The following is a 21342-nucleotide window of genomic DNA, read 5'->3' as shown; positions in this document are numbered from 1 at the left end:
AAAGCAAAAAAAACCTTCAGACCACAACATGAAAATGCACAAACAACAACTATGACTATTGCTGAAGCCAAGAAAGTGATGTTATCGCTGTGAAATTCAGGCCATTTAAAGAGCTATTGTACAGAGCAGCTGTGTAGAGAAGTTTGTCAGTTTCTTTCCCTTTCTCAAACATGCTCCACATTTTAAGCAGGGCTCTTCCTATTCTTTATCACATTAATTATACTCTAAAATTTTAGCCCAGTGGGAAAGACTACTCAGCAACCTATTAGGAAAAACATGCAGGTGACCCAGCCAAAGGTGGTCCACTCTAGGACCGGCCCGGGATGGCCCCCAGCCCAGCCCAGCCAGCCCCCACTCTCCACACATGCTCAAGAAATATTGCTGTTGCAGGTCTTTTAGAAAAACAAACTTGACACTGGGATTTTTAGATTTTATTGTTGCCATTTTCCAAAAATAACCATTGAATAAATACCCAGATAGCAGCAAATGATTAACACTGCAAGAATAAAACTTAAACATACGCTGAGCTCTATGGATAAATCGATAAAATATCAAAAAGGTATTAAAGGGGTTTTGAGAGAGTGCTTCAAAGATTATAAATTTGGGGGGGAAGGGGGGGGGCTGGGATTGTCAGGTGGGGTCTGGAGATCCATAAGTGAAGAGCAGCAAAAGAAAAGTCCTGGAGATAGGAGTGAGGGATGGATATGAGAGAGGAGAGGAGGTGTAGTTCAGAGCCAGATAGAAGAGGGTGAGAGGGAGAGTATCTTGTGATGAGGTCAGAGATGTACGAAGGAGAGGAGTTGTTGGGGTGAGAAGCTTCCATTGAATTCTGGAGGAAAAGGAGAGCAAGAGCAGGCATCAGCAAAGTGGTGGATGTGGAGAGAAAATTTGTTTGACTCCAGCATCTGGGACGGACTGTAGAGAGGAGGTTAGGTGAGAAGAAGGCCATATAGTAGATGCAGGAGATAATGAGATAATGGAAAAGGGTTTTGGTAATGCCCTGAGAAAGACGTATTCTCGCAATGTTTTGAAAGCGACAGTGATGAGTGGAGTGAAGCTGAGGAACAGTCAAGGATTACAACTGGGCTTTTTTCATATCTGCTTCTTGGAGCACAGTAGGAGAACTGTACCAAATATTAAAAAAAACAAAACTAAAAAAAAACAACTTTATTTGTTAAGTGCTGAATAATAAGTTGGCGATAGATATTTGTGTATAATATAAGTATATATATATTATATATATATATATTATATATATATATATATATATATATATATATATATATATATATATATATATATATATATATATATATATATATATACACATACACACACACACACACACACACACACATACACAAGCTTGTGAGGGGAAGAATCAGACTAATCAAGTTTTAGTGCAAGCAACACCTGGAGACCTAGTGCTGTATTCATTAAGAAGATTTTTAATATACGAAGCAGTGTTCAGATGAACTTCGGTGTAGTTACACTTGCAATGACTTGTTATTGAAAGTTGCTAGTGAAGCGCACTATAAAAGCTGTTTTTTATATTTAGCATATTATATACATACACATATAGTTCCCATACCTTGACACTGACAGCACTGAAGAGGTTTGACATTCTATTTACATTTCCTATACTGCTTTATGTGGCTAAATATATATATATATAAAAAAGTGGCTAAGAGTCTGGCTAGAGTGTTTGTTTATGGGATGGCTGACAGGAAGCCTGCTGCGTACAGGAAAGCATCAGAGATAAAGGTGCGATCATGAGGAGAGATATACACAGATCCTTCTAGATCCTGGAACTGTTACAAGTACATTTCCAATATTTTTAGCAGATCTTTTATATAAAAACAAAAAAACCTTTAGTTTCAGAAATAACAAGAAGAAAAGATGTGCAACAATTAAAAAACACACACACACACACACACACACACACACACACAACAAGATTGACACAAAATAACAAATCTGTTTATTGCTGTAGTTCCTAAGTAAGTGAAAAGAACCTTCAATAGAACACATAAAACAAGCGTATTGCTGCCCATATGCAGAGCCGCACGCATTTCAAGATGCGGCCGCCTTTGTATCATTGGCATCTGGATTATGACAAGTCATGACTCGGCCATTGGTAGAACCCCACTTGCCTCCCTTTCCTGCCTCTCCAGGCACAGGTGTGTGTAAGTGCCAGATATGCCAGAGTTTGCATAGGCACAAATGTGTGCGCCCACTTTCTGGGCATGCATATGTCCCACTAGCCTCAGCCCCATTATCTTTAGCACCCTAAGCCCCATCCCATTCACTAGAGACACCTTTTATACAGAACATTTTGTAGCTTCATCAGTTGAATTACTGAGTGCAATAGAATGCCTCTGTTATACACAACCTTTCATCCTCTCCTGTCCTTAGGCACAGGCCAACGGAGCCAAATGCTTAACCTGATCCTGACGTATAGCAAGAGTAGTTTTTGTCCTGCTACTTTCATCATTCTCAGCCACTTAACTGGTCATGTTCTGGATAATGGGTGGTCTAGTCCAGCAAAGGATGAGAGTTACCTGCCCCAGCTGGAAGCTACAATATTATACAACAGAAATGATGGTTTCAGTGAGGAAATAAAGAATCCTCTAGCAACTAAACCTTTCAACCTTTAGCAAAGCAGATGTGTCAAGACACAACTAAACAAAGGATGTCTTTCACCAAGGAATGTTTACAAGTTGTATAATGTAACTTAAGCATACTTGCAAAGCTCATTGTTTCTTACATGTCCACTTGTTATCCTTGTTTAAACAATGATTATATGTTTCCACTGTTCTCTTCTCATATACCAAATCAAACACATAGCAATCATTTAGCAGTCTGGACTTTCATGGGGTAGTTGAGCCACAGTGTGGGACGTCACACAACAAGCCTCAGCTTGCCTTGTTCCTGTACAAAGTGGTATCGGTCAAATCGCCCTTTGTAATCTGCATTGCAGTTCTACAAATAAGGATAGAAGTGATTTTATCCTAAAGTAAACAGACAGCTTCGCTGAAAAACAAATCTCTGGCACGAAGAGTGTGTTGTAAATAACTTATTTCCAGACGGGGTTCGTACAGGATTCAAAGCAGCGCAAAACTCCTACCGTGTAGAGCACAGCAGGGATTGTACAGGAAAACTCAGGTATACATGCAACAAATAAATTATTTTTAAATACCTAAGGAAAAAACACATAGCATAAAATCTGTAAGTGAAAAGGCACAGTAAGAGCAGTTATTACAACACATCTAAAACATAAACCTTACTTACAAATATTAACATAATATTATAATAGTATATAATAATGAAGAATAACAAACTGCTGGTCCAAGAGATCTTGTAGTGTAATACTGCATGCAGAAACCACAAATTACACAAATATTGATAGTATTTAAATATGTAACGATGTTTATTAATAGTTCTGTTAGAATAAAGTCAATATTAAATTCATCAAAACATAGGCAAAATAATTCTCTCCCTATATATTTTATATATCCATATATCTCGCAATCCATATATCTCCAAATACATAGCAGCACAGTGGCTTAGTGGTTAGCACTTCTGCCCCACAGCACTGGGGTCATGGGTTCGATTCCCAACCATGGCCTTATCTGTGCGGAGTTTGTATGTTTTCCCTGTGTTTGCTTGGGTTTCCTCCGGGTGCTCCGGTTTCCTCCCAAAATCCAAAAACATACTAGTTAGTAAATTGTCTGCTATCAAATTGCCCTTAGTCTCTCTGTCTATGTGTGTGTATGTTAGGGAATTTACACTGTAAGCTCCAATGGGGCAGGGACTGACGTGAAAGAGTTCTCTGTACAGTGCTGCGGAATTAGTGGCGCTATATAAATAGCTGATTATGATGATGATATCCATATGAATGGACACAAAGTCAAAAGAACAAATTATACAGCCATACACAGGAAGAAAAACAGTAATGGTAACTACTTAGCAGCTGTGCTCTGCAAACGTATGTTTAGATTGGTGAACTTGCCTCTACAATTTATATAATCAAATTAAGAGGTTAACTTACCACTTCCTGAGATGCATGTTTTGGATCCTCCGGATCTACAGACCAATAACAATAATCAAAGCCAAACTCCAGCAGCCGCTCTCTGGTGTCCCCACATCCATCTGATTTGTAGTCCAGCTGAAAACAGAACACGCACAATGAGAGTCATCTATTTTGAGGAACCAGTTGTATTTCAAACTAAAAAAACACATGGAAACGACCTAGTATTGTGGAATGCCAACATGACATCTGTGGGGGGTTGGGCAGGTGTGCAAAAGTTTGAACCGGATGATGGGAGGATTCAAGTGTATTGGTGATAAGCCTTGTTTTAGACACACAAGTGCATATAGTTCCTGGACTAGTGGGAGAGTTCACAGCCCAATTCTCCCCGCACTTGAATTTTCCAAAACCTCCAAGGTAGTCTTGTCCCTATAGATATAATAATGTAATATATTTTTCACTTTCCAAGTACTGATCAAATAGAATACAGAGTTTCAAACACACAAAAGAGACACATGTAATGAAGACCGACACAATCTCCCCTTCCACCCATAATTAATGTAAATTATAGAGGAGGCTAAATGAGCAGTATTTTAGGAGAAATACATAAAAGTATAAATTAATGAGGGCTGTTGTCCTAAAGTTTTGAAGTTTTGACTTTGGCTGTTTTACGGTTTCCACCATGAGCATTGTCAGGTGTATCCATCGACCTACCAAGGGTGTATCTGCTACTCGACACTACACAGCCAAAGCACACATGTGCTGTTACAGTGGTCACCAGCCGCTTACTGCAGAAGCAAACTCTGAGACTGACACAGTGTGGGGAGTAGGGACAGGAGCATAGCTGGTACTGAGATATATTGCACCACCTACAGTCTACAAATTAGCACCCTCCTCTTTTATAAATCAGCATTTGTTCTAGAGATGGGCGGGCTCGGTTCCCCGAGAACCGAACCCACCCGAACTTCGCCTATCCGAGTACCGAGCCAGGCTCGGTACTCTCCCGCCCATTCAGATTCTAAATCGAGGCAAAACGTCATCGTGACATAGTCGGATCTCAGAGCTCGGTTCTTGCGATATTTGAAATGCATAAATACCCGCCTACACAGCAATCCATCACCATTTGACAGAGGGAGAGAGCAGGGTTAGGTCACAGGCTGTATTAGAGCAGGGACAGAGCAATAATTGTACACCTAATTCTTTCTATTATTATTTCAATTCTGATACCAATTCTATTAGTAATTGTTAGAGCAGGAAGAGAGGAGGATAGAGGAGGCATTTTTTTCAATATTTTGCACTACAAGTGCTTTGGGGTGTCCCATATTCCCCAGTGTGAAACAATAATTTTTCTGGCTGCAAAAAGTCATATTTAGCAGCAGTATCTATTGAATATTTTGCACTACAAGTGGTTTGGGCTCATTAAAATGGATTCAAAGCAGTCCACATATGAGCAGAATCAGCAAGCAGGTGCTGGCACCAGTCCTGATGGTAGTCTTACCTGTACGTCATCTGGTAAAGCCTATGTAAAAGTACATAGTCTTTTTAAATCAGGGAAAAAAACACACCCGAAAAAAATAAGTATACTTATAAGTGTAAGTTTAGGGTACAATCTACCCCCAAATAGGAAAGGGACTTGGGGCATTTCTATATCAGGTACAGTCTTAAAAGGCTGCTGTTTTGGCAATTTCTCAATAAGGGTAGGGTGTCATACACAGACTGACCCCAAACTGGCTTTGTCCATTTCAATTTATATTGTACAGTCTCTAACGGCTGAATTTTTTACTACTTTCTACAAGTGGAGGGGGGCCTATACAGACAGAAACCAAACTGCCTTTGTCCATTTCTTTATATATTTAACTATAAGTGTAGGGTGTAATATACACCCAAAGACGATGGCTGCATTGCCAATAGGCATAGATGGAGAGGAAGACAATCAGGTTTGTGTGTAGAATTAATGACGGCCTACCAGGAATTAAATTGTTTTTTTCATAATTTATTAGCTTTACAATTACCTTACTTATCCAAGAAACAGGTGGAGCACTAAATTAGGTTATTTTAGGCCCAAAAAAATAGATTTTTAAACAAAATTGCAAAACAAAACCAAAACCAAAACACGCAAGGGTGGTTTTGCCAAAACCAAAACCCAAAGGTAATCCAGATCCAAAACCTAAACACGGGGTCAGTGACCATCTCTAATTTGTTCACACCTACAAACTGGGGGACAATGTGCATGCCTAGCTCCCCTAATCCTCACCACAGGGACATGTTCACCTGTATCCAGCTCCCCAAGTAAAACACTACTGGTAACCAAGTAGCCAAAATCATTTTCCCATAAACCATACCACCCAAGATTTGCGAATCACAATTCAAGACAGGTTGCATCAACTAGAAGGGGGCATGGTCACGCTAAAAGAACCCTTCTCCTCCTCCAAATACAACCTATTGCTTAGTGGGACATACCTCCAAGCTCGCCCTGAATTGGGACAAAAGTCCATTTACGTGGGACAGCTGGACATTTCCCTCAAATCAGAATTGTACCTTATGCGAAACACTTGTTAGGAGGTATGTCTATATATCAATTTGGTACCACTAACTACTTTGATGTTTGAATTTTCCAACTATTGACGAAAATAGCTGTTCACCTTATTAGTTTGGTATGGGCTGGTGGGCTGTCCAGAGGGAAGAGCTCCACAAGACATCCTTCAATTGCTAGGTGGTGAACAAGCGAGCTTGTAGGCGGAACGCCTTTGAAGTATTGCACACCAACACCAATTCTACCGACCTTGTATCATATGTAATGGTGAGGGGGCACCTTTGTTTTAAGCTTAGTGATTGGTATATAACGCTATCAATAGAGGCCCCCCCCCCCCCCCTCAGCATTGGAGGACCTTCCACACTATTCCCTGGCAGTTCCATCTGCTACTCCACACTTACTTCATGTACTTATCTGTTACAAGATCAATGCTCCTGCTTAGAGTTCCATCATCCCCGCTAACTGCAGTGGTATCAGAGCTTAGGGGGGACAGCAGACTATTTGGGAAGCTCCTGGCATTTCCCTAGGATACCATCACAATTAGTGGTGATGATAAAACAGGAAGCTGACACACTGCTCCTCTAATGGAGAAGAATCTGATTTCCATGCGAGTGGAGCACCAGTGGTAGGAGGGGGACTTGTCAAAGTGCTGGAGGGGAGTGTTTAAGGTTCCCGAATGCTGCAGGAGGATAAGATTTAGGACATTTTCAGTTAAAACAGACAATGAGAATCCCTAAATTCTTGTGTTTAACATAAGACACTCCTGCAAAAAGCTGCCAGTATCCAATTATTGCAGCTACCAACTGAAAAATCCATTTGACAATATTGTTTTATTTCCAGACAAATTGTTCTTGGGCACAGATCCAGCTACTAATCAACTATGCATGAAATACATAGAATTCGGTCAGTAAAATGCGGGAGGACAGAGTATATGTGACATACTCTTACGCCCATGATTTTAACCATTCGTTTTGCTTGCAAAAATACACAATACACTATTAGACGTTAATAAAACCTAAAAAAACAACATGTCTTAAAACAGTAGAAACAAGTTTCCATCTTGTGCATTTGCACCTACCCTCGACCACCCGCAAGTGATATGGCTTTGACAGATGTATATGCATCTGTGTGCAGCTGCATCTGTTTGCAATTGCACAAATACAACCTTACAGGACTTGGTCTACATTACAATATTCCTTCCCTCCACCGCCAGAATCAGACAAATCTCCATAGGCGCACAAACACGCGGACACTTTTCTGGCCATGCACAGAGCAATTTGACGTAAATTTGGTGTCGCTAACTGTCATAGGCATCGCTTTGCATCAGCTCCTTATTGTCCAAGTGATTCTTGGATGAATTTTATAGCACAAGTTTAAATAATGTGATATATATGTGTACTATATTGAGGTTTCCTGTGCCAAATTTGATTTCAATGTATGGTAGCAAAGACTTGTAAAATGGGAATAGAACATCACAACCTATGTTACATATTTCATGCAAAGCAGTGTATAATGACATGGAAATCACCAGACTGACTATGTTATCTAGATTAAGTATATAATGGGTAGTATTTAAGGTTATTTTCTCCTGTGGAGTATTTTCTTATGCGTGGCTATTATTACCTAGCTCAATATCCAGTATTGATTGATTCTTATATTAAAGATTACATACAAATGTGCAAAACCTATAATATACTTTATACAAATAGATTACATACCTTGCTTCAATTTGCATTATAAAAGATACAGCACATAGCTTTATTAATGAAGTGCATTGTCACCTTTCACTCTGCTTATGCTGGCTGAAAATGACACATTGGAATTAGAGAAACCCAAAACTAAACACTGTTTTTTACTTTAACCACAATACTAAGCATCCCTCGCCTCGGCTGGCATGCCATTGAATAAAGAAAGCAGTGGATTGTCAGATTGCAATTCTTTTGATTTTGGTGGTAAGTCATACAGCCCTTCACATTAACTAGGGGTTAGGACTCTACTCCCATTTCATAGAGGCCATGCAGTGCACACTATCCTTTGAAAGACAGTCCTGAGGTAGGAGCACCCTATGCTGCACTTCTCAGGCACCCTCAAGTCCTCCTTCATTCTAGGTGGGCAGGTGATGAGCAGGATGGCAGAAGGACCACCTCTGAATCATTACACACACCCTCCATACTTACCAAGTTCCGCCGGTCCTGGAAAGAAGAGAAAGGTTACCTCCCCTCTCCTGTGCTCCCTCATGCTGTCAGTCACCGCACTTGCTCCTACAGTGATTGGTTGGTGACAAGGGTTTTGATGAGGGACAGAGAAGAGACCCTATATCTGCCGTCTCCAAGATGGTGTCATCTGAGATGAGATTCTCACTTCATGGGGGGACTTTCGCTGCAACCCACAAATGTAGGCACAGACTGATTTTACAAGGTGTTTCCAAAGACCATGATGTGGGTCTGCACCTTGACAAGCGGCAGGTGGACAAGCATACTTGCACACATAATGTACCATTCTGCCCATGTGGATCCTTTGTTGACTTTCCTCACCATCTAGTTCACAGAAACTTACTTCCAGTTTTAATGCCACAATCACCGAAATGCAAATTTAGAGGAACTATCCAAGATTTCTTCCACGTCAAAACTTATTGTTGCTCTTTGGAAATGTAACTAAATTCAAGAAATGTGAATTGATCACAACAATAACCGTTTGTCACATCATTAGAGTTAAGTAAACCACCCTTTGATAATATGGCTTAATATTTTTTTCTTATAATGAATTAGGTATAAAATAAATATATGCATATAGTATTTTACAAGCTATTAGGGGTTTAATTGACAGTTCTATCTTCAACGAATATCTATAATAAATCTAATATTTACCTAGTCATGGGCAAAAATTTTGAGAATGACACAAATAAAAGGTTTTCACAACGTTTGCTACTTCAGTGATTTTACACTTTTTTTGTCAGATGTTGCTATGGTATACTGAAGTAACATTACAAGCATTTCATAAGTGTGAAAGGCTTTTATTGACAAATACATTAAGTTTATGCAAAGAGTCAATATTTGCAGTGTTGACCCTTCTTTTTGAAGACCTCTGCAATTAGCCCTGGCATGCTGTCAATCAGCTTCTGGGCCACATACTGACTGATGACCGCCCAATTCTTGCCTAATCAATGCTTGGAGTTTGTCAGAATTTGTGGGTTTTTGTTTGCTCACTCGCCTGTTGAGGACCACAAGTTCTCAATGGGATTAAGGTCTGGAGAGTTTCCTGGTTATGGACCCAAAATTTCGTTGTCCATCCAACCATCCAAGAAAAGTTTGGTGACAAATGATGCATTTTCCAGCATGATGGAGCACCTTGCCATAAAGCAAAAGCGTTAACTAAGTTGCAAAGGGATCAAAACATGCTTTCCTGGTGCGGGATGGACAGCCTGCATTGATATCACAGCTCTGTATGCCAACATTGTGGCAGAGAACTACATATACCACAATGCACTGAGGTACATGTGACATCATAACCAAGCTGCCTGCAGCACGGTTGGATCAGCTGCTTGCACTGACATAACAGTAGCAAAACATGTAACAAAAAATGGAATTTGAAGTGGAAGAAGGGGTGGGCCAAACAGTCAACATTACTCCACAGCCGGTATCTTTCCTTCTAAACTCACAGGATGCAGTGATAATGACTGTATTTACATATAATAGATTTAATGGAAACAACTGATTTGGAATTGCAAATGCAATCTGTATTTTGAAGGACATTTCTAAGAAAATCTTTACTTTTTCAAATGTGAAAAAATGACCCTCACTTTCCGCCCTTTGGAGACATCACCATTTTATGATGGAGAACTGAATTCTGAACCTGCAGCCTCCCCAGCACTCACTGGGTTACATTTCCTAAAGTATTAAAATATGTTAAAATGTTATCCAGATGTTCCCATTGCACATCTGCTTTGTTGTCTTTATTACTGCGATATGAGCAATACAGACCACTTATTTCAGCTCAAGAGCCCTTCACTAAAGTTGTGGTTTACCACCATAATCGATCATATTTCTTTGTAATATTCTGGAGAGATCCCACACAGCCCAAGAACTACAGTCTGTGGAGACCCCTGAAAAACAAAGCGCAAGCTAACCTAGACTTAGGACAACCATAAAATGCACTTCTTCTCTTAAGTCTACAGGGAAATCCGCCCTGAAATTTGCAGTAAATTCCTATTGCTTGCGGACTATGTTCACCTACATATCTGTGGTTACAGATTATGTTTGTCCAAATATTCTACTGATGCATTGTGTGGACAAGGCTTTACCTACCGTGACATGTACAGCCTCTGGTCACAAACAAAAACAACTACAGGTCAAAGTGAGGTCACAGGGAACATTCTACATTCTTTGTACATAGCGCATTCATTCTACACAGCGCCGTAACTAGAAATTTTAGCACCTGGCGCAAGAAAGAAAACAAACACATTTGCCCTCGAGTTTAACCAAATCAACCTAAAATTTATATTTGCCCCCTTCAGCTTTGCACCTTGGGTGGATGCCCCTCTCATACAGCCCGTGGGCAGCACAGTGGCTCAGTGGTTAACACTTCTGCCTCATATCACCAGGGTCATGAGTTCAATTCCCGACCATGGCTGTATCTGTGAGGAGTTCGTATGTTCTCTCCGTGTTTGCGTGGGTTTCCTCCGGGTGCTCCGGTTTCCTCCCACACTCCAAAAACATACAGGTAGGTTAATTGGTTGCTAACAAAATTGACCCTAGTCTGTGTGTCTGTGTGTTATGGAATTTAGACTGTAAGCCCCAATGGGGCAGGGACTGATGTGAGTGAGTTCTATGTGCAGAGCTGTGGAATTAGTGGTGCTATATAAATAAATGGTGATGATGATGATGATAATAATAATAATAATAAATAGTTATGGCTCTGGTTCTACATATTGTGATCACATTATAAATATAATTTATAATTAAAAATAAAAGTATAATAATTTCTGTAATATTTGTTACACCAGACCATCTTCTGGTATTAAGAAGGGACAATGATCATAGCTCCTCCCTAATAGAATATCTTTGCGGGAATAACTGAACATATTGAGAAATAAAATAATAATTCGTAAAGACCATGCTGCACATGATGTACGAACCAGCTGCTGAATTATATTATTACTCAGGTCTGCTGGATAAAGGGCTCAGACAGAAAAACTACGAGGCAGAAAATCTACTGCTCAGATTTCAAGGCAAGGTCCCAGAAGCCAGAAATTCCACATGCCAACTAGAGAGGCCACTGGCCCCTTCACTGCTAAAACAATGGGAGATCAAATATACCAAGGTAACATGTTACACATTCCAGCATCTTGCTGAACTGGCGGCAGCTCCCCTGTGTCACTAAAGAGGTTATCTTTTTGGATATATAACAATACATTCTACGTGCAGGTACACAACTGCAATATATTTTTGGCTACTAGACAACGGTCACAAATTTATATTTCAAAGATAAAATGTAACATTCAAACTGAATTGTGCCATTTATTTTACATACAAGTGTACTGTAATTGTCTTTCAAAGTCAAGTCCCCAGACAATATACATTATCCTATGTTGCCGTTGAGAACTAGAGAGGTCTTTATTTTACTGTGTTGCTGGGTTTCAAGTCTCAAAGCAAGTGTATGGGGGGGGTTCTGGACTCTAAATCGAATCTTCTTACTAAAGACAGCTAGGGACACCCACATTCCGATACCTAATCACAGGCCTCAACAGAGCATTTCCTCTCAGAATCACAGACAGGTCACAGACAGGTATACGACGTTAGATGAATGAAGGTAATTATGTCATTTATGAAATACACACAGTCACACAAAACACATTTTAGCGGCACTAAGATAAGCATTTTTTGCGCCAATCCACTTATGTATGCACTCGACAGACAAATGGGTGCATTCTCCTAATCTACTTTTTTAAGCGCATCCATGCAGAAGTCATAGATCACAGTTTCAGGCATTTGATAATAGAAATGCACAGGTCGTCAAAAGTAAACACATCATTTAAAAGCCCTGATTACTATCAGCTTTGGGCCACCACCTTCAATTTAAAACAGTTTTTCCATTTTGGTACTAAAATAAATATTGTTCTATGGAGGAGAATATGGTGGTCAGCACGGTGGCTTAGTGGGTAGCCCTTCTACCTCACAGCACTAGGGTCATAAGTTCAAATCCCGACCATGGCCTTATCTGTGTGGAGTTTGTATGTTCTCCCGTGTTTGCGTGGGTTTCCTCCGGGTGCTCCGGTTTCCTCCCACACTCCAAAAACATACTAGTAGGTTAATTGGCTGCTATCAAAATTGACCATAGTCTCTGTGTACATTAGGGAATTTAGATTGTAAGCTCCAAAGGGGCAGGGACTGATGTGAATGTGTTCTCTGTACAGCTCTGGGAATCAGTGGTGCTATATAAATAAATGATGATGATGATGATAAATATGTTTATTTTTAGACAGAAACTTTAGGTCATGAGGCAAACTTAATACATTTGTCATTTATAAGGAACAGGTTACAATTAAGTGTAATATTGCAGAACTTTCATGTACATAACAGTTAATACATAGTTAAACATACAAATAGTTAATGCATATTATTACAGCATATTAGAAACAGGAGCACTCATCATAAAATACTGACCTCAATCCTACTTTGAACTGGGATAGTTTGGTTTCTTTCATGTGTTCTGGGGGAATGTTGTTTCATATGTTTACAGAATGGGCCTCTAGTGTCGTAGTGTCATATATTGGTTAGTGGTCATTGATTTGGGGGCAATTTCAAGTTTCCAGCGATAAGCCTTTTAATTATTTTGAATATATATATTGAGGTTTTTTGTTTACTCACATAGATAAACTGTTTCAATTTAGGTATTTTATACAGTGGTGAGTATTGTGGCTACTATTCAGTAAAAAAATCTTTCAAGACGTATCATACACAAAGCCAGTGTTACAATTCTAGCGGATACAATGGATTCTCTTTCACCAACTTGAATTAACGCTGGCAGTAATAGAAGAGCAGAGTCTAACGAACCCCAAGTTTTCACCAGGGCCTCCCACAAGGAGGTTTGGTCACTGTTGCTGGTGGGTTCAAAGATCGCGGCCCTCTGTACTGCCTCCAGGGGTGATGAGGTGGTGTCAACAGCAAGAGGGGTCTGGTCAACGTAGCCGGGACTGGAATACAAGTGGACAGCACGGTACCAAATCAGAAAACGGAAGGAGTGTCAGAACAAGCCGGGTCAGCAACAATCAGGAGCTTAAACAGTACAGTGGGTGACAAATTGCTTAAGCCATGGTGAGGAATCATCAGGCTAGTTTGAAGTGGCAGATGCTTCATGATATCTGATGCACACCAAATGACTGTAGAGATTCTGTGCATAAACGTCATCAATAATTTACCAGAGGGATAAATTATGCAAACATTTCACAGGCCTGACATAAGTACATCATGAAAGATTTAAGTTGATAAAATGGTTTTGTTTACTATAGGAGGGAATTAGGAAGGAGGATCTGATGTGATTTCGCTCCTGATTACACAACGGCTTAGGAGGAGCTGTGTGCACACACGGAGACCAGTGCTGCTGCTACCATCCTGTACTGGGTACAATATAGAGCGTAGGGAGGCACAGATACAGGAGGTGGAAATATGGCCAACAACTCTTTACTATTCTCCTTATGTTTTCAGAGAACATTTCCATTTAACTCTATACAGGCAATACCTGTAATGTGCTCTCTCAGACTTTAATGCATTAGCACTGGCTAACCTAGGGTGCAGATTCGATTGGGCGCCCCAGTTTTATCATGAAACCCCACAAGAGAATGATGGACTCCATAGTGCGATATCCAGTTTGCAGCTCATCGATTAGTCTTACTAGGCAGATGCTTACACTAGCCGACTGATAGAAACCCCAAGGCGAGATCATGGATTGGCCAGTGGTTAGGGCAGGTGATAAATATTCAGAGTCAAACTATATTGACTAATGTCAGGGTCAACATCAAACAATCAAGGTCCAAAGATCAAGCAGGACCAAAAACCAAGAGTCAGACACACAGGAATAGACTTATTACTAGTAAACCAAGAGACAGTCAAAGTAACCTTTAAAATAGATCATGTCACTAGCTGTGTGCCTAAACGTGTCTCACATGCCACAGGTGCCCACATATAAGTGACAATCAGGCACACACCTACAAAAGGCTGCACCAGTATGGGTGCCCATGAGAGCCGTGGTGTCCAAGAGGTCAGCCTCTATGGCAATGTGATCGCAAACAAAGACATCCATAACTTTAAGTAAAGACACAAGACCATGTGTGACAAGGAGATAGCTGTGTTAATAGCATGTTGCGACTATTAAACTGAGGAAGTACACTTAGGGCTAGATTTACTAAGCTGCGGGTTTGAAAAAGTGGGGATGTTGCCTATAGCAACCAATCAGATTCTAGCTGTCATTTTGTAGAAGGTACTAAATAAATGAAAGCTAGAATCTGATTGGTTGCTATAGGCAACATCACCACTTTTTCAAACCCGCAGCTTAGTAAATCTAGCCCTTAGAGTGCACTAGTAGAAAGCTGGTTAGACATTTTACATTAGAGTGTTGGTGCTCATTGTTCAGTTCAGGCCAGTTATGTCTGTGTGTAATCACTTTTGAATTGCACATGTATATTTTTCAGGTGTTAAGAAGTAACAGCCAATGGAGCCTTGCTCAAAACACGTAATAGTGTTATCTGCATCCTCCGCAATTTAACAAAAGAGCACAGAGCTCTACAGAGCCATCATCCTGAGGCAACACTGAGAGAATGTCAGGATGCTCCACACAGGGTAACACTGAATCAGTGTTTGAATGCAACATGCAGCAAACATGGAGCCGGTCTCGTCTCATTGAAAGTATCATTTCAAAAAGATAAAACGGCAGCTCACATTTTCTTTCAATTAATACTCTTTACACATCATATATGACTGCTTACTCAGGTGTAATTGAAGCTGTGCTAAGCATACTTGAATACATAAATCACAGTCAGATGAGTAAACCCGCAAATGACATCATACATAGGGACATAACACTTCATCTCTGGACACTACAGCAAAAGTGAAGGACACAGTCCACCCACCAGAAGCCATCATTCAGCTCTTCTGAGCAATAGGGGGACCAACGTATATGCAGTAAAGCCCCATTTGGGCTGTCAGTTCCGGGAACAGGGCTTCATTGCACATGGGCGCCCCCGCGTATTTTCAGTAAAGCAGAGCGGGGAACCTCGGCGTGAGATGGAGCGCACTGCTGGGATCCTTCCCCTCTAGGCCCCATATCTACTGCATCCCTTGTAAAGGCGGTAGCTCTGTCACAGATTATACCGACAAAACAGCCACATTTCATGAAATGAAATTACAGCATTGATTACACGGCTGTTAAAATTAGCTACAACAACTTTTCAAAGACAAGACACCTCATAGGAAACCATTTAAATACTTGGGATCTTTCCTTTAAACAATTTATTTTTGTCCAACCCCCATATCATCCCCCCCAAAAAGGAAATAAAACTACCTATTAAACTAAAATCTTAAAAGAAACTTTTAAAACGTAATATTTCATTTGTGCCATTAAGGTACTCTGCATCAATTTACTGATCCACCTTACTTCAATTTGTAACGATCGTCTTCTCTTTTTACCACCTCTGATGGGTTTTAATTACTTTCTGTACAAACCGATACCTTAGTTGCAAGCTCAAATGAAAAATGTTATTACGCAGCACTTTAGAAAATGTTTTGATCACCCACATTAGTCCCTGCCCCAGTGGAGGTTACAGTCTAAATTCTCCAACACACTCAAACAGGTCAATTTTGTCCAGATAGTTTTGTAATTGGACTGCTTCCTGCTGAATGTGACATTTTTTGCATACAAATCCTAAAAGTACTATTTGTTTTCATAGAATACAATTGATTTAAAATAAATAGTTTTAATCTGGCATCGGTTATATAATGTTCAGCAGAATAAAACGTGGTAGGGTGTGCATACATGTCCACCTTGCACATTGGGTGTATACTAACTTGCCGGCCCTTGGAATCACCGCTGTAAAATCAGTGTCCAGCCTTGCAGATAAACCAGAATAGGACTATGGTTGAAACACACTAAAAACCTCACGACCCTTTCATTAATTTTAGCTTTAATGTTAGTTTTCTAAATACTACTCTGACTAGCCACATTTCTGCCTTACATGAATCATGATAGTGAGGGGGCACGGAGACCGTCTCTCTCTCTATAACATGTCACATGTGTTTCAAGCTTTATGACATTGGTCATTGTGCGTCCGGAAATGCTAATTTTCCACAGAAGGCGCAAAATACGCTGCAGCAAAATAATAGGTATGGTCCTAATGTCCAACAACTCACTTTGGCACCCCCCCAGATAATGCCATCTTCGCCCACAAAACAAAAAGATTCCCTTTAAAACTGAGTGCAATTGCGCAAAAGTAGACACAAAGGGGTATATTAACTAATCTACGGGTTTGAAAAAGTGGAGATGTTGCCTATAGCAACCAATCAGATTCTAGCTCTCATTTTGTAGAGTGCACTAAATAAATAACAGCTAGAATCTGATTGGTTGCTATAGGCAACATCTCCACTTTTTCAAACCCGCAGTTTAGTAAATCTAGCCCAAAGAGTCACAAAAGAAAATTTGCACTCTAGTTTTCCCACTTTTGCAGTTCAAGAATGTCCTTTAATGAGGTGGATAACCTCGGTATCAACTCAGTGCTTGCAGAGTAACTGAGAAGATGATCTGCAAGAGATTCCACGAGACACGGAAAAGGGTGGGTCTCTGAAGACGAAAGCCCACATCTGTTTATGATTTTGCATTATCTCGTGGGAACTAACAACTTGCAGACTGCTCTGCAGAGAAAAAGGCTAAATCAATGGGAAAATGTATTACTGGAAATAACCTAGGATTAGTTTCAATGGGTAACTTATCCTGCCACATTTTATAAGCTTATATGAACTGGACAGCAAAATATAATTACATAATTATGCGCACAATACATTCCCTCTGTGAATATTTGCATTTTAAGTGGTCACAGTAAAGATACATTTTGAAAGTGTAAATGTGCTTAATATTCCTCCTTGTATAGAAAAACAGGTGCACGTCCACATTCGGTTGTTTGGAACTGGCATTGGAAATTCATCTTTGCCCAGTGCCAACTATTGCGAGATTGTGGATTTAACTGGAAAGGTGTAAGAGTGAAATGTTAAGTCAAATACTAGATACCACTCCTTTTAGACCACCTCCTTCATTAAATTTAAAGGTTTCCATCTTCTCTTTAAATGCTTCTCAGTTTATCCTTGTTTAGGTCTTAAATTGATAATGGGAATGAGGGCGACACTGGCACGGTCTTTATAACCCAAGTCTCTTGTGCGTGTTTGAAATACCAGAACCTGAACGAACCTGACCCCAATACACGCTATCAGAGAGAGTGTAGCCAGCAAGGAATTGTACATAGTATAGAGGTTTTATTATGCACAGTTAACCCTCTCACAAAAGAAATAAAAAGTGCACCAAAGGTCCATCAGGACTTTCCTTCTGTGAGAAGTTATCTCCACTCCCACTCATTCAGACTTATGCATTTGGCCAAATTCCTGCTGCCAAGTGTAAACTGGCATGGATTTTACCTGCATATGTTCAAGGGTTCAATGACTGACATGGCAGATCAGGTTACATATAAACTGAACACGTTAAAAGAAACCCTTATTCCTAAACTTTGTTCACATGTAGAAGGCCCCTTTGTACATCCCTTCGCCTTATGTACTACCAACTTTAAAATGTCTCCCGGGCCGCTCGTTGTAACAGGCATTCTGATAGGAGAAGGTAGCCTTAATGTAATGGTGACAGCCTCAGTGGAGGAATCCCCTCCTGTCTGCTACACTGGGGAACAATGAGAGTCAGTGAGAGGGATGTCCAAAAGGTGGTAATAGGGATCCAATGAAGCAGGGCTGTAACTAGGGCTGTGCGACAGGGGCGATCGCCCAGGACACAGCGCTGAAGGGGGGCGCAATTTAGGAATATTTTAGGTTAATTTGGTTAAAGTTGAGGGCTAGGGGGACGGCATTTGTCTTTCTCGCCCCAGGCGCTAGAATTCTAAGTTACGGCCCTGCAATGAGGGAATCATAATCCCTACGGTTAAGTGAACCCTGCACAAGCAAAAGCATCAATGTAAACTTATATTTGAGTAATTATAATAAATGTGGCAGGAGGCGAGTTGGGTTGTGATGTAGAATGCATAGCGGGAATACAATTGGCCGCGACGTGCCTCTGGGACAGTCTGCAGAGAAAACACTGCGTCATAGTTTATACTAAAATCTCTGCTCATTTTCCCTCACGTCCCATAGATATGCGATCGAAAACAACAGAGACACTGTGCCGTAATTGGCCGGCAATGTCAGCAGATGGACATCAAGGCGATGTCCGGCGGAACCTTGCAGCCAACTGAATCCCGTCCACTTAGAGTAGACAGGTTCAATTCAAACTGTAGATGTTATATTTGTCACAATCACATCCAGTTTAGACAAAAGATCATACTCAGGAATGAAGAAATGACGTAACTGCTGTAGATAGAAATATCTTTGTCATTCTCAGAAAAATAATGTAGAATTATGTGTTTTACTCAGCAAGGAAATATGGAACTCACAGTATAATTGTATGTAGGGCTATGAGAAAAAATAAAACAGGAAAAGAGGGTCATACCTTTAGGTTTCTAATTCTCACTATCTTCTCATCGACAGTCAGTGCGATTCTTGCGTCTTCTGTGTTCTCTCTGAAAGAAAGAGGAAACATTTCAGAATTTAGTACAGAGCAGCAGTATGCCAAGATCCTTGGTAATCACTACCCGTAACTAAACAAATATTTAAGCAAACCTGGGAATCTTTGAAGTTATGTTTATTCTACAATTTTATGTTTTCGAATAGATAGGACACTTCATGAGGATGTACATGGTGTTTAGTGCTGGTACGCTGTATGAAGGTAGATGCAGTTTTCTGGCATAATCATTGCACAGTGCTCTGTTGCTCATGCTAGCAGATTGCATTTTGAGAAGATAAAAACCCAGAAAAGTGTTACTGGGATTCACAGAAGCCTCTATAAAAGTATTTCTGGAGTATAAAGCTTAAATTTACGAAAAGTGCAGATTCACAATGCTTTATTGCGCACAGTTACGCCTATTTTCAAGATGCAGACCCATTGCCTGAAAAATGTACATCATGGAAACAGTAAATACATCACATCAAAGTACAACCTTGACTACCTTAGGACCTTACATTTCGTAAAAGTAAAGGCATGTTCTTCACTTAAAATCACGGTCAGTTTAGCCTCATTAATGCATTGTTGTAGCCTTTATTTTTAAAATATTTTATTTATTTTTTAGATTGAATGAAGATCACCTAGAAAATGTCTTTTCCTGACGAAATGAAACTGGAAAGTGCACAATGCGCCCCATTACAAGTATAGTAATGAGACCTGATCTCTGGCACCTCAGATGCCTCACAGCGCTGGGGTCACAAGTTCAATTCCCGACCATGGCCTTATCTGTGAGGAGTTTGTATCTTCTCCCTGTGTTTGCCTGGGTTTCCTCTGGGTGCTCCGGTTTCCTCCCACACTCCAAAAACATACTAGTAGGTTAATTGGCTGCTATCAAAATTGACCCTAGTCTCTCTCTCTCTGTCTGTCCGACTGTGTGTGTATGTTAGGGAATTTAGACTGTAAGCTCCAATGGGGCAGGGACTGATGTGAATGCATTCTCTGTACAGCGCCCCCTCCCCACACACACACACAAAACGAGATACGCCCCTGTAAATGCACTCCCCCCCCCCCCCCCCCACCAGTTTCTCTCATTTAAGTAATAATCACATCCTATAAAACAAAATATCATGTTTTCACTTCATTGCAATAATAGGTGCATTTAAGGTGGTTCTTCTATTCTCGATTAAGCACATAAGAGAAATGGATAGCCAAAGTTTTATGATGTCCGAGCCAAAACACTATATTATACTGGAGCCTTCCTGTCTTTGTGTACAGCTACCTACAATCACTGTATTATATATTACATTGTTATTGCTTATCTGTGTCTAAGAAAGTGAGTCTGACAGATGTCAGATATGGATAAAGTCGCTGACTCTGAACATGCCTTGGCTTGCATTGTGCATAACAGTAATCATTTTGAACTGAATATTGAATGTGGGGGATACTTTTTCTGAAAAATTATACTTCCTGTTCATTATGTTTGGTCCTGGGAAGCACTGTTGATAACATAGGACCTCATGAACAGTTGGACAGCATAAATTGCGTTTAATATTTTACTTAGTATTTTGAGCGGCACGTAACTGCGTACAATTTCATAAGATACACCCAAATTATATCCTACGTTACAAGTGAATGACATACTTGCCAAATCTCCCAGAATGTCCAGGAGACTTCTGAAATCCGGAGTCTCCCATAACTAAATGTTGGCATTGCAAGTATGGTGTATGATTCGCTGCAAGCCTGAAAGGTCATAAAAAAAATTTGTAAAGAAAATGCCCCCCACCCCCTCCCCCATTCCACCTCCCAGGAAAAACTTAACCAGCTCTACTGCTGTCAGCCTAGACATGGGGTACACCCAAATTCGCAAGTACCAGCTCAAGGCTCTGCCAGCCCAGGTTGGTGGCACTAAAGCAGGGAAAACCTGCAAAAAAATAGACACATTCATATGAACACAAAATTGTGTATTCCACATGCATTTTTTGTT

The 21342-nt window shown here is 40.3% G+C and overlaps 1 protein-coding gene across 1 annotated transcript in view; it reads right to left on the bottom strand.

Moving 5' to 3' along the window:
* The window catches only part of STARD9 (StAR related lipid transfer domain containing 9), a 129827-nt gene that overhangs the window by 84513 nt on the left and 23972 nt on the right, over positions 1-21342 (bottom strand). Inside the window, exons 2-3 of the mRNA XM_075193276.1 lie at positions 19308-19377; positions 4052-4168 (exon numbers count right to left, since the gene is read on the bottom strand). Of these exons, the coding sequence (XP_075049377.1) occupies positions 4052-4168; positions 19308-19377 (187 nt within the window). The remainder of the gene's footprint in view (positions 1-4051; positions 4169-19307; positions 19378-21342) is intronic.

The sequence above is a fragment of the Mixophyes fleayi genome, chromosome 12, assembly GCF_038048845.1.
Source record: "Mixophyes fleayi isolate aMixFle1 chromosome 12, aMixFle1.hap1, whole genome shotgun sequence".
NCBI lineage: Eukaryota > Metazoa > Chordata > Amphibia > Anura > Limnodynastidae > Mixophyes > Mixophyes fleayi.
Note: the sequence above shows the minus strand (reverse complement) of the source record. Positions and strands in the feature narration are given on the sequence as shown.